The sequence below is a fragment of the Microtus pennsylvanicus genome, chromosome 14 (genome assembly GCF_037038515.1).
Source record: "Microtus pennsylvanicus isolate mMicPen1 chromosome 14, mMicPen1.hap1, whole genome shotgun sequence".
NCBI lineage: Eukaryota > Metazoa > Chordata > Mammalia > Rodentia > Cricetidae > Microtus > Microtus pennsylvanicus.
Genome location: NC_134592.1, coordinates 29,711,728 through 29,725,986, shown reverse-complemented (window position 1 = coordinate 29,725,986; position 14,259 = coordinate 29,711,728). Strand labels below are relative to the sequence as shown.

Here is a 14,259-nt window from a genome sequence, read left to right as displayed (position 1 = left end):
TTGTTTACTGCATGCCCTGCACTGTTCTAGGCACAGAGGATAAGTTAATAAACAAAACAGATCTCGCTTTTATGGAATTTGCATTTCCCAATGGGAGAGGGTGTTAAACATTAAATACATAAAATTATATGAGGGATGGGACAGAGAAGGAGGAGAGTACCCCGATTGGGGAATATTGAAATTTAAAATGGGGTGACCCCAGAGGCTGAGGTTCTTGGGCTAACTCTATACAACACAGGAGGTAGTCATCAAGGGACTTCTCTTCCAGGCTATACGTTCTCTGCCTCGCTCGCGCCCGTGTCTGGAGAGCAGCTATATTTTTAAACTCACTTCTCAAATGATTCAAGTGCTAGGTAAGATTTGCCAGCCCCTGCTTGCTGGGGATTCTCTTTGCCCAGGGTGAGTACCATTCACCCTTTGTCTTCTCAAAGTTGGGGAAGAAGTGGGCGGGAGCTTACAAGAAACTGAAAAAGCCAAGTGTTAATCCTTCTTGCATAACCAGCACCACGGAAGAAGGAACAAGGGAATAGTTGGTGCCTATATGGAAGCTGTCTGAGATTCTTGGCAATGATTGTTGCATCAGATTGAAATCTAACAAAATATTCTTGCTGAGAAACAAGTAAGGATCTCAGAGAAATCTCTAAAGGTCATCCCAAGGGAGGAAACTGAGGTCAAACAAAGCAATGATGAGAAATCACCTCCTCAGACTCCCAGGCCATGGTGTCATGGGGCATGAAAATGTTTGGTCTTACTCAGTGAGCACGGGAATGAATCCTTGTGCTGGATGTCACTTGCTGGGTACTTCAGTAATGTTTGTCATTCAGCTTTAGGGACAGTCCTCCCAATTTCCTCGTTTTGGACTTGTAGCCATCCACATTCCATTTCCTATGGGTCCTGGGGACCAATGCCAGGAATTGGCCAGAGATGTTGACTGTTATACGAGTCAATGAAGACTCAAGCTGGACTACCCCCTAAGCCGGGAATCCGTGGGATATCTCCTTTTGCAGGTCTACTAGGACGGCTGGCAGCCATTATGTGCTGGAAAAAACATCGCAGAAAGACACAAGGGCTGGCCCAACACTTAGTCCTAGAGTTCTTTTCTTTTCTTTTCTTTTTTGGTTTTTCGAGACAGGGTTTCTCTGTAGCTTTGGAGCCTGTCCTGGAACTAGCTCTTGCAGACCAGGCTGGCCTCATACTCACAGAGATCAGCCTGCTTCTGCTTCTACCTCCCAAGTGCTGGGATTAAAGGCGTGCGCCACCACTGCCTGGCTTGGAGTTATTTTCTTCAAGCTATCTGCCTGCTGCATAGAGGATCTAGCACTGCTCGCTTTGTGGGATTGCTCAGAGTAAGTAAGACCCCTAATGTTGCATCTTCTTTTCTATTCTTTTGAAGGGCCTCACTCTGCTGCTAAGCCTAGACTCAAACTCCTGGGCATACAATCCACCTGAGTAGCAGTGACAAGCAAGGCCTCTGTCCCCGTGCTTGCCTATAGTTATACTTTTCAAAGTGATTGGCACTTGAGCATTGAACATTTTAATCTGGCCTCTAAATAAACTTTGTTTTCAAACACAGAGTTTCACTGTAACCCAGTCCTACCTCCCAAACTCACTAAGTAGCTGAGGATGACCTTGAACTCCCGATTTTCCTGCCCCTAACTCGGGAGTGCTGGAATTACAGGCCTGCATAAATGTGTCACTGCTTTCAATACACTTCTTGAAGGCAGAAGTCACATACTCCACATTTTTGCAAGTCATTGTAAACTTTGTAAGGTATTTATTACATTAGTGTATATCTGTCAAATGGAAATAATACCATGCATCCTGCCCTCCACAGAGATTGTTTCATCTTTTGCTTGAGCAGTAATTTGAAGGCCTTTGTACCTTGCGAATGGGAGGGTCAGAATAATCACCAACAGCGGTGCTTGCACTCACTCACAAACGTATTTAATCAAATCTACACACGTAGGCAGAACCCAAGGCTAACCTTAGCGGATTTTGCTATCTGGAGATTTGTGTTTTGTCCGAAGTCAAACAAAGTTGGCTGAGGAAAGATCTGGTTTAAACTGGAAGGTGACACGCAGCACCCAGGAACTGTGTGGCGGACTCTTTAAATACTGGGGTGGAAGGGCGGGGTCGTTGTTAGGGACGCGGTGGAGACGCCTGTTTCCAGGAAGTGACATCACCGGCCGCGGAGATGGACGATTTACTGGACCCGGGCGAGGAGAGACGACGCAGCTCGACCACCTCCGTGAGGAGTGATGATGGGGGTTGGGGGCTAGTTCACGGGTGGGACAAATGGCCGGACTCCCCGAGAAGCCTGGAGTCGGGCCAGACCCCGTCCCAGTCGCCCGAGTGCAAATCCCGTCATAACGGAGGGTCTGCGCCCCGAGTCACGGCAGCCCTCGCCCTGGAGTCTAGTCCCCGGAAGTTCTACCAAAAGCTGCTAGGAAGAGAAGTGGCTAGAGGCAGGACTGGAAATCAATACTCCAGTTTAACGTGTGTGTGTGTGTGTGGGGGGGGGGGGGGGGTAACAACTGGGTAAAAACAAAACCTGATGATGAACCAGAATGCACCTAGCCCCGGCTTCCTCGCTAAGTAGAACGGAGGAGGCTTTGCTGTGTAGGTGAAATGGGGAATTCGTGGAAAGCATTTACCGCCCCGCCTGACCTTCCCTGCTCTTCCCTCGCAGGCCACGACCGGCACATAGCCAGTAGATAATAGGACTTGATTGAAGACCTACATTCAGTGTTTTCTGACTGCCAAAGCCTCCACCAGGTCTCGTTAGCTGAGATCACTTTGAAGGATTGGGTTACCTGGAAAGTCCTTAGTGTCTGCTGTAAAATCGCAGGGGTTTTGAAGGGCCCTGGTAGCATCCGACACCCTCCAAGACACCCTCCAAGGTGCTAGATAGGCACCTGTTGGAAGGAGATGAGGGGCCGGAGCCAATTAGTTGATGTTGGAGCAGGGTTTTTAAAAAGCTAAGGACCAGAGGCCACCAGGGTCTTTGTGATACATGAATCTTTCTAGTACCTGGGATGTGAATGTTGTGATTTAGTCCTTCTAACACAAATATGGAGTGAGCTCTAGCGTGCATCGGACTTTGTTCTCGCAGAGAACAGAACACCACTGACCTTTGCCCTGGGGGGTGGAGAGAGGAGGACAGTAAACAGAACATCCTTAAAATGCAGGATTTCAAGCTATAAAGTGTTTTCCTGTCTTGTCAATTTATAGGGTCTTCAAATAGCCCCCAACAGTTGTTAGAGAAATCCCTTGTCAACCGCGTTTACAGACACACTTGGACAACAAAACAGTGCACCTTCCTGGAGAGGGAAATGAGCTCTACTATCAGGAACACCATTCCCCTCATCCTTGAAAGACTGGCATCACAACTTGAAGGATTGATAACTGCAGTCTGGTGCCCAGATCAACTTTAGCATTTTTGGTGCAACACTCCTTTTCTTCCTTCTTAAAGGACTTAGCGCTGAGTTTTCAGTGGGGTGTTATGTGACGAACCCAGGATTCAAAGTCACACGGAGACATCGCTGCTTAATCACTTCCTTGGGCCTCAGTTTCCTCTTTTATAAAATGGGGTCAGCCTCAGTCTTTGTCCATACTTCTTGTGAGACTCAGAGTCAGGGTAAAGGAGACCCGAAAATGCTACGCTATGATGGTTTTCTATTTTGTTTTAAGTAAGTGATCACACACAGACACTCTTCAGCATCCATTAGTGCGCCTCGGAGTTTTGTTTCTGTCCTGGGGGATGCTGAGACAGAGCCCCTGCCCACACCTGCAAATGTTTCATCTGGTGACTCAGAGTCTTGAAGTGTTCTGCTTTCCAAAGATGATGTCTCGGCATTCCTGTGCTGGTTGTGACGGGGGTGGGGGCCGGTGATGCTGATCCAACTAGCAGGGCAAGACGTCCCTCTGAATTCCTTTGGTGTCAACTACTATGAAATTGAGGAATTCTCCCTGAAAGCCTGTCTGGTAGCTGCCACTGAAGCCCTGCCTAGGAGATGGGAGCATTTACTATCAGCTCTTAGCTGTGACTTAAGGCTTCTGCCCAGGCTAGCTGCATTTCTTTCTTTCTTTCTTTCTTTCTTTCTTTCTTTCTTTCTTTCTTTCTTTCTTTCTTTCTTTCTTTCTTCCTTCCTTCCTTCCTTCCTTCCTTCCTTGCTTCCTTCCTCCCTCCCTCCCTCCCTCCCTCCCTCTCTCTCTCTCTCTCTCTCTCTCTCTCTCTGGAGACAGGGTTTCTCTGTGTAACAGTCCTAGCTGTCCTGGAACTAGTTCTTGTAGACCAGGCTGGAAAGCTGCCTGTCTCTGCCTCCCAAGTGCTGGGATTAGGGACATGTGCTACCACCGCCTGGCACTAGCTGCGTTTCTGTGTGTCATGGGTGGAATAGTGACTTTGCTTTCGCTGTAACTGGCTTTTGAAAATTTCATGATCAGGAACCTGTCCGTTTCCTGTTATGCCAAACAGAATTGGGTACTTTCTCTTAAGGATTTAGGGAAACCTCTGTGAGTATAACCAAGTTCCTCAAATCCCGTTCTCTACCGTGCCATCAAACCCGAGTCCTGGCTTCCCATTGTACCATACCCACAGGGCCTCAAATGACATGCGATCATCTGTGCTCTGTATCTCCTTGCAGGGAGCCAAGATGGGCCGCCGAGCTCAACAGGAGTCAACTCAGGCTGAGAATTTCTTCGGTAGCAAGAATTCTTCCCTGACTCAGACTGGAGAGGTGAGTGCTACAAAGACAGAAAGGAAACAAGAAGATGTGGAGAAATGTTCTTTAAGAATAAGTGAACTCTTAATGGGCAGGGCTGTGGTACTCGGTATTTGTTTAGAATACCAGCTTTTCTGCGTGTCTTGATTTGGAAGTTCCTTTCTAGGACATTTGTCCTACTGGGAACATCTTTTCTTAGAGACCTACTAGATTCTGGACCATTTTTTGTTTTTGTTTTTCCAAATTCATAGTGTACAATTTTTACTTTATTTTGTTTGTTTGTTTTGGTTTTTGGTTTTTTGAGACAGGGTTTTTCTGTGTTACAGCCCTGGCTGTTCTAGAACTCAGTTTGTAAACCAGGATGGCTCGAACTCACAGAGATCCACCTCCTGAAAGCTGGGATTACAGGCATGAACTGCCACACCCTGTTGTTTCAGATGCTAGGATCAGACTCAGGGCTTCCTGCTAATGGGGCTAGCATTCTACCAACCAAGCACATCCCTAGCCCTGGCAAGTTTCTCATGCCGCCTGAAGTGAGGCACTGGGAAGCTTCAAAATGCAGAAGCTGTCCAGGTTTTTATCTCCACCGAATAAACACCAGGAAGGCACACTGGTGCCATAACATTGGCTCACACAACTGGGGGTTTGCTGCTAGTAGCTACCACTGTCTCCTAGCATCTCAGGTGGGAAGGAGATTGGGAAGGAGATAGGGCCACCTCTGCCTTCTGGCAGCTTTTCCAGTTGGCCTTGACCCTTATAGAGTGATCCAGCTTCCTTGTGAAGGGTGGGAAATCGAGGGTTCAGTCAGCTCCCTTCATTTGGACAGCCTTTGCTTCCCATCTCCCTGACCTCTGTAGGCTATCTTCTTAGGACCGCCTCCTCCTGCTTTTACAGTCCCTGCCTTGGGACAGGCCCACATCTTTCTGCTCCATCTCTGCTCCACTAGAGAATGAGTCACCAGATAGTAGGAAACCTGGCTTCTTGGCCATTAACAGTTTATGGCAGGTGGCCGAGGGGACCTGAGCTGAGAAGCCCGGCAGACCATAGGTGTGCACGACCCAGACACACTGTACTTACAGATCACATAAGCGGAGATGTTTCCCCTGCATCAGAAATGACGTCAGCAGTTTCTTAAACTTTTTATGTGATCCTGTCTGCAGAGCTTTCATTTTCCTGCTCACTGTAGAAGCATGAGTATGAGGAATGATTATGGTAACCATGACACCAACATGTAAAATCTGGCAGCTGACTCTTCTCCGTCAGCAGAAGACCCTAGGGAGGGTATCAGGGCCTGTAGGTCATATGACCAATCTAAACGGATAACTGGCACCTCGTCAAAGCTGGCAGAGGCTGGCAGGATATAGATCAGCACTGCCTCATCTGCTATGAAATGCTGGCAGTCTGTGTGTGTGTGTGTGTGTGTGCGCGCGCGCGCGTGCATATTGCACATCTGTTGCTGACTCTGCATCTTCCTTCCAAGTCATTATGAAAAGTCATTCTGCTCCTTATCTCTCTGGTGCTCAGCAGGATTCCAGGATGCCTCCCTCCCCTCTCCTGAGGCCTTGGGGTTTGAAGCGGTGTGAACAGTCTTCCATTGGACCATATACTCCCTGGTCTATGTGAGACTCCTTGGCCGTTTCTTTCTAAAATTAGATCCAGGATTTGTGCCCATTCACACCCAGTTCTGAGCACACTACTTGGTATGTTTATTTTTATCCCTTCACTGACTTTATTTAGTAGAGATATCCCTAAAAAACCCTAAGCGTGGTACCTGGGAACTGTCAGACAGACTGGTGGTACTTTAGCGTCAAGTAGGAATTAGTCTGAAATAAATAGTTATTTTAAAGTGAGCTGGATGAGTTGGGCTGTGGAAGAAGGAAGCAGAGATGCCGGGCTTGCCACTGGCTCTTCTAATTGCTTGGCTCTTAAATCCGTTAATCTCTGGAATCCTCCATCTTGTCATTTGCCAAATGGTGATCACAGTGCCAGTAGCTGAATGTGGGGATCAAGTGAGCTAGGCATTTAAGCACTTTGGCAAGCTGGAAGCGTTGTGCAAGCCCCCGCTCATTCAGCATTCCGCACGCGGGTGAGTGAATGAACTACACTCTGCTGTTCTGTTGAGGGAGGATGGTTAGGGCCGGGTGCAGTTCCCACGCTGGAATCCAGGCCCCAGGCATTCTGAGCTGGTTCTCTCCTTCCGCCACGGGTTCGGGGATTGAACTCAGGTCACCCAGGCTTGCACCGCAAGCTCTTTATCTACCGAGGCTTCTTGACAGCGCTGCAGTCACCTTGTGTTCGACTTACACAGTTAGACTTTAAAAAGAAAAAAACGTAAAAGGTTAGTAGTTATAAAATTGAGAAACCTGATGTAAAAACCCAGATCTGGGGTTTCCCTTGGAAATCAGAAGTTCTTCCCAATGAGACCCGTGGACTGGCATTTCTGCATGGCAGCAATTGGCCAGGGCACTGGCACCACTTCCTTATGGGTGACTAGGCCTCTCCAGTTTGCTGCTTTTCATCTGCCTGTCTTTATTTGTAATGCTAGGGATGGAACCCAAGGCCTTGCATGTGTTAGACAAGTGCCTTACCATTGAGCCATGCCCAGCTCTTTCTCTCCCTCCCTCCCTCCCTCCCACCCTTCCTCCCTTCCTTCCTTTTCTCCTTCCTTCCTTTTCTTCCCTCCTTCCTTTCTTTTTATTTATTTATTTATTTATTTTGGATGAAATGATCTCACTAAGTTGCCCTGGACGTCCTTGAATTTGCCTTCCTCTTGCTTTAGCCTCTGAATAACTGGAATTACAGGCATGTGCTACTGTTTCCAGCTTGTATCACTGCTACTACTACTGCTGCTAGTTTCTTCTTCTTCCTTTCGCCTCTTCTGCCTCTTCCTCCTTCTCCTCTCTTCTCTCCTCCCTTCTCCCTTCTCTCCTCCCAAGTGCTGGGACTGAAGGGCCCAGGTGCCACCACCACCTGGTCATTTCTTAACTTTTCGTTTCCTTGCTTGTTTGTTCTGAGACAGTTTGCTTTGTAGCTCAGGTTGGCCTCACACACCAGACAAGGTCTTTCCGCTTCAGCCTCTTGAGTGCTGGGATTGCAAGCATGCGCCTCCATGTCTGGCCACTTCTCACTTTAACACACCGCCAGACTTGACTCACTTGGTTTGCATGCGCCCATACCTCCTGAGTTTCAAACCTGCGCTGTTTGGGGATGGTTTCCAGGCATTCTTCTGCATCTGTTAGCGCTGAAATTGGCTACATCCAGCGGACACTTTGCTCTGGTCTGGCTGAAATAGGACTGACTTTCGAGGGGTTCAGTGGAGGACAGAGGGGATGTGGTCACTGGGCCATATCCTGTCTCACCCTAACTCATCCCACTTCCTGCTGTGCCTTTGGAAGCTTGTGGCTTTAGTTCTCAGAGTCCGTTGCAAGATGACTGATGATTGTCCAGGGGTTGGATCTGCATTCTAGGCAGGAAAAGTTCAGGGCGCATCCAGTTAAATGCTCCCCTTTGCTCAGGAAACAGTAGCCGGAGACCTCAGTGGCTCAGAGGGTATATGGGTAGCTGCATTTTATTGGTTAGCACACAGTTTTATAACTGCCCTTGCTTTTAAAATGAGAGCTTTTAATCTGGTCAGAATTGGGTCTTGTAACAACTACTCTGAGTTTTGGTGAGTTTTTATCTGGGGCATTGGTGTTCCTTGGTGACTGAGGAGTAGGCTGTGGAGTAGGCTTTCCCGAGTTGACCTGACGGGGCTGGGAGCTGACTCAGCCAGTAAAGGGCTCGCCATGTGTGTTAGCTACTTTGCTGTTGCTGTGGTAAACTCCATGACCAAGGCAACTTATGGGGGAAGGGTTTATTTGGGGCCTACGGTTCCAGAGGGACAGGAAATTTATCGCCATCATAGTGGGGAGCCTGGCAGTAGGCAGGACAGACAGCTGGAGCAGCAGCTGAGAGCTCACATTTAAAAAAATTATTTTGAGATGATAATTACATCACCCCCCTTCCTTTCCTTCCTTCAAATTCTCCCATGTGTGCCCTGCACCCTCCCCACCAAGAGCTCACATCCTGAGGGGGCTAAAATCACAATGGAAATTACTTGAGTCTTTTGAAGCCCCAAAGCCCACCCAGTGCGACACACCTCCTAATCCTTCCCCAACAGTCCCTGCAGCTGAGGACAGACGCAGGAGTTGAGTCTGTGGCGACCACTCTTGTTCAGACCAGCACACTGGCCAACACAAGGAGGCCTGTGTTAGAGCCCCGGCACCTACCTAAAAACCAGGCTCAGCGGTGCTCACCTGTAACCCCAGCACTGGAAAGTGGAGACAGGAGAGTCCCTGGGGCTTGAGCACTGGCAATCAGTGAGCTCCAGGTTCAGTGAGAAACCCTACACCTGATGTCAACATTTGGTCTCCATGAGCCTATAGAGACATAGACACAGATACACAGACAGACACACACACATACACAGGGGTTGATACAAACTAACTTGACGTTAGAAATTAGAACTTATACAAATTTTTTAAATAGACTTGGATAAGGAAGGAAAGAATTCTATTTTTGGCTAACTCCCTTCCCCACATTCCTCTCCAATTCCTTCAAGTTGTGTGTGGCTCCATGAAAACGCTGTCTTGTGTCCCAGTGTGCCTAAGTGAGTTGCCCGGGAAAGTCTCCCCTTGGTGGTCTTCTTCCAGCCTCACTGGTCACCATTTAGGGGCTTTCTGCCTGTGGAACACATGCGGTTCAACCCAAGTGATGGGACCTTGGCCCATATGGAGAGATTTAGACTTAGGTTGAGATTTCAGAGAACGGAACCGCCTGGTTTTCCTGAATTAAGAAGGAGATGAGCTCCTTTGTCATTTTTCTGGCTTGGAGTCTCTTGGAGTTGTGCCATATTCTTTCTGTCTGGGTATATGAGTATGTGCATGCGTGTGTGTGTGTGTGTGTGTGTGTGTGTGTGTGTGTGGTGTATGGACTTTTCCATGTGAGCGTATGTATATCAGAGGTTGATGTAGGGTGTCTTTCTTGATCACTCTCCATCTTATTTTGGGGGGCATGGTCTCTCGCTAAACCTGGAATTCATCCAGTCCGCTAGAATGGCCAGCCAGAGAGCTCCAGGGATCTGTCTGTCCCCCTCTGACATCCCTGACATTCTATGGTTTACAGATGTGAGCCACTGTACCTGGTTTCTACCCGGGTGCTGTGCTGGGGATTGCACACAGGTCCTCCTGCTTACGTGGCAAGCACTTCACCAACCTAGCCATTGCCCCAGTCCCCTGGTTCTTTAGGATTGTCATGGAGATCACACTGGGCAGTGTAAGCGAAGTAGGTAATATAGTATCTAGTCATGGAGCCTCCAAGAAATGAGGAGCAATGAAAAAGACTCACAACCATTGTGTGTGTGTGTGTGTGTGTGTGTGTGTGTCTGTCTGTCTGTCTGTCTGTCTATCTCACTGGTCACAAATTGGGCTTGGATCAGGTGTGTTAGTAAATCAGCTGGGCAGTAATTTCAATTAGGAGAGGGCTTTGCTGGGAGCTAGCTCTACGGCCTGTCTGAGGAAGAGCAGCCGTGGCAGTTGACAGTGGTTGTTCCTACCTGACAAGCCGTTCTGCTGACTCAAAGGAATCTTACATAACTCCTCTGAGAGAAGCCCTGGGCCACCCAGTTATGTTACGCTGAGTTTGGGCAAGAGTCGTCTTTGGCAAAATGCTCCAAGGCTGGTTTCGCTACGGATGTGCGTTTCTGCCTTGCTTATATAAAGTGGCTTCTGGCCTGAGCTTTTAATCAGAGCCACCATTGAGACCATTGCTGCCTGTGTGCTAAGCCCACGTGGCAACCCAGAAAAGCCTCAAGATGCCTGTTGAAGTAAGTGCCGTTACCTCACTCAGGAGAGGCTGGGTAACCGTCCAGAGCCCTCAGCTCATCTCTGCCTGTAAGCCAGCTACTCTGCCCTCTTCTACCTGCTGCCCTGCAGGTGGGTGTACAGACCACCTCTCCATCCCATGAAGAAGGGACTTTGGCAGAGAGCAGAGAGACCACGGGTGTGGAGGGTTATCCTAGAGTCCTCTGCAGAGGGAGTGAGTCCTCATTTGGTCACCCTTATCCTTGTGGAGAGCAGCGTTGGAGACACAGCTGTTCCCTCCCTCCCCCCCACCCCCCCATACCCTCAGTGTTCCTCCTGAGGACACAGAGCTCAAAGTTAGCCAGAATCTTGCCCAGGAATCTGAGAAATGTTGCTGGGCTCATGTTCCCAAATTAGGCCAATTTCCTCATCCCCCAGCCACCTCGCTCGGCCCGCGCTCCCGCGGCCCTTTGCGTTATGTCCCTCGCCCTCGGCCTGTCCCCTGGCTGCTCTGCCAGCAGGGCGGTTATTTTCAGCCCAATAGGGTTATCTACTGACCCTTTTTGGTGACATTTTTCTCCTTTCTCACAAAAATAACTCTCATGATTGGTCACATTTTTCAGCCTTTTTCGTAGCCCCTTCTCCAATCGCCTGAGTTGAATGATGCCTCTGATAACGTTGCCAGAGAGGGATGCGGGGAATCTGATGTGGAGCTGTTCACAAGGAACGCGTTTTCCACACTTCATATTTATGTCATGCTTCGAATGCCTCAGTTTGGGGCTCTCCCTCTGGGTGGGCAGATGTCCATCACTGACCCATCCCCAGGCTCGGCTGCTGTGTGGGCGGGAATGTCGTGTCAGCGGGGACTCACAGTTCAAATTCAGCATCTCAGAGTCTTGTCCAGCCCCAGCTCCAGCCTGTAAAGCTTTCTGGCTGTCTCAGGAGAGCAACAGTGTCTTCTTAGCTTCATCCATGTCCCATGAGGAAGGGTGGTGCTCACCAAGTCTTTAAGATTCTCATCTGAAATATATACCAGGGGCTAGCCCAGTGTGTCAGTAAGTCATCTCTTGTCATTATCTGTCCCAAAAGGTGAGGGTTGTCTTTGTACCTCTAACCCCAGCTCTGCCATTGGCTAGGTGTCCCTCTTCATAGGTCACTTACCCTACTCAGCCTGTCTCATCTGCTGAGTGGACGTGGTGGCGACACTTACCTCACAGGGCTCCTGGGTTAGCTGAGAGAATGTGTATGGTTCCAGAGCAGCGTCCAAGACATGCAGCCACTATTGACATTTATCTGTGCCGTGAAAATTAGAACCTGTTACCAATTTTTCCTAAATGTGCAGGTCTGGTCAAGAGTCAGCAGTGTTCATAATTCACAGAACTAACTGATCCTTAGGGCATCCCCCCAAAACAAACAAACAAAACATCCCAAAAAACAAAATTTGGATGGGGATCTTCGGAGAGAATTTACGGAGACCCATTTTGTCTCCCCTGTGAGCATGCCTGCTTATACTATTGGCCAGTTATTATCCGGTACTTGTCTGCCTTCCAAAGAATAATCCTTAGCAGTTGACACACTCCTCAGTCGTTCTGAGGGCCTGAGGAGGAGATGAGGACAGGAGTGACCTTGGTGATTTCAGTGGCCTTGAATAAGAGGTAACATTTATTCACTTATAAAGCTTGTCTGAAAGCCACTGTGTACCAGGTCCTGCATATTCACGGATACAAGGGCTTCTAGAACCTTGGTCTGGGAGCCTGCAAAGAAGCTGTGAAAATTGGGAGCCCATCAGCGTGAGAAGTCACCAGCTGCGAGGCTCTTCAGCCCAGGGCACCCAGATCGACTCTCCAGGAAGAAGCCATGTTTGAGTTGAGACTCAGTTAAGAGCAGAAGAGAAGGCAGGTTTCTCCTGTAAACTGAGTGCATTCTGGAGGCAGGGAGAGCATGTGGCAAGTCGGGTTTGTGCTGAGAGTCGCCAGTGCCCCATGGGTTTGAAACCAAACCCTTCCTGTCACATTCTTTTCTCGGGTCAGGAAAACCTCTGAGCTGGGCCCGAGAATCTCAGTGCTGTAGCATTCAAGTTGGTCTGACACCCGTGGAGTAAGTGGACTGCTGGCCCATGCTCAGCAGTCTTTCTTGGTAGGAGAATCTTTTAATGGTAACGATGCTTGTGTTGTAATGAGAACTAATGAGAATGTTTAGGCGAGGCTTCCAGAGCGTACTCCTCAGAAGCCCTGGCTTTGAATTACATTCTGTGAAGGAAAACAAGATGGAATTGGAGAAATGGCTTGTGCCACTGCGGTGTCATCGAGGTCCCGTGGGGGTGGCCTGGTGACTGGTCCTTCCCTTGTATGCCCAGTGTCCTGAGGCTCAGCTGGAGTCGTCCTGAACAAGCGTGCAGCAGCTCTCATTCTGAAGTCCATAACGGGGCTCACGGAGCAGTTCCAAGTGTGCACCACTCCAGGTTCCGCCCACGATAGGCACCCATTATTCTCAGAAGTTTAAAAAAAATTCTGACTGCTGTAGCTCATGCCTGAAACCCCAGTACTCAGGAGGCTGAGGCAGAAGAAATACTGTAAGTTTGAAGTCAGCCTGTTCTACATAGTGAGTTCCAGGCTAGTCATAGCCAAACCCTCCCTGTGTGTGTGTATGTGTGTAAATGCTTGTTACTCCCACTAGACCCTGGGAAATTCTTTCTTTGCACATCTCCAGCCTCACTTCGGAGCACTCACCTGTCACAGTGGAGCTGAACTCTGTTATTTGCTTCTGGATTCTCTGTGGACTCTATCCCATCCCCCAACTGTGTCGTCCCATAGATCAGAATAATAACCACTACTCTTGTGTGTGTGTGCTCACGTGCACAGGCACACGTACCCATGCCGAGGCCATGCGAGGGGGTCAGATGTCTCCCTTATTGCTCTGTGCCTTGTTCCCTTGAGATAAGGTCTCTCGTTGAACCTGAAACTTACCATTTTGCTTAGGCTGACTTGCCAGTGAGCTCCCAGGATCTGCCTGTCTCCAATCCCAGCACTGGGGTTGCAGTCATATATAGCCATGCTTGGCTTTTATTAATACGTAGGTGCTGGGGATTCAAACTCAGGCCCTCCTGCTTGCACAGCAGGCACTGAGCCATCTTCTCAGCCCTACACCTCTGCTCATATTCTCGGGTTCAAGTTGCGTGTTGCTCTTTTAAAAATAAATTTGTCTGTTTAAGCTGGTACCCTCGCTGCCTTTTCATAATGTTCTTTGACTTTTTCCCTCTTCCGGTGGATAGCTGTAGTTTGTGTAATTATTTAAGCCATCAATTGTAAACTTTAGGCGTTCCTACTTTGCTTCCTCTGGCCCTGGTCCTGGCCCCTGGAAAGTTCTCAGTTCTGGTTAAAGGAACAGAGAAGAAGCATAGGAGGGCTCTGTGTTCGATAGCGGTGCACCAGTTTGAGAAACCTGCAGGACTGCCAGTGGGTGATGCCCAGGAGGTTTTTCTGTGAGGTGCTTGAATATGCCAAGTTCAGGGCTGACCTCACTAACATTCAGGTGGTGAGCAGAAGCTGTGCTCCCAATGAGAGAGTCTGTAGGCTCAGAAGAGAAGAGGCCCCGCGAGAAGCTGAGGAACAGGTAGAAACTGAGACATACCCACAGTTAAAGAACACATAGGTAAGCCAGTCTATAAAAAGATGTTGAGTGACCAGAGAGGAGAG

General features: G+C 48.8%; 1 protein-coding gene across 1 annotated transcript in view; it reads left to right on the top strand.

The window, feature by feature from the left end:
- The first annotated feature begins 2,171 nt into the window (after nucleotides 1–2,171).
- Nucleotides 2,172–14,259, top strand: part of Ift43 (intraflagellar transport 43) — a 79,112-nt gene continuing 67,024 nt past the window's right edge. Inside the window, exons 1-2 of the mRNA XM_075948055.1 lie at nucleotides 2,172–2,248; nucleotides 4,647–4,739. Coding sequence (XP_075804170.1) covers nucleotides 2,195–2,248; nucleotides 4,647–4,739 — 147 coding nt within the window. The 5' untranslated portion in view covers nucleotides 2,172–2,194. The remainder of the gene's footprint in view (nucleotides 2,249–4,646; nucleotides 4,740–14,259) is intronic.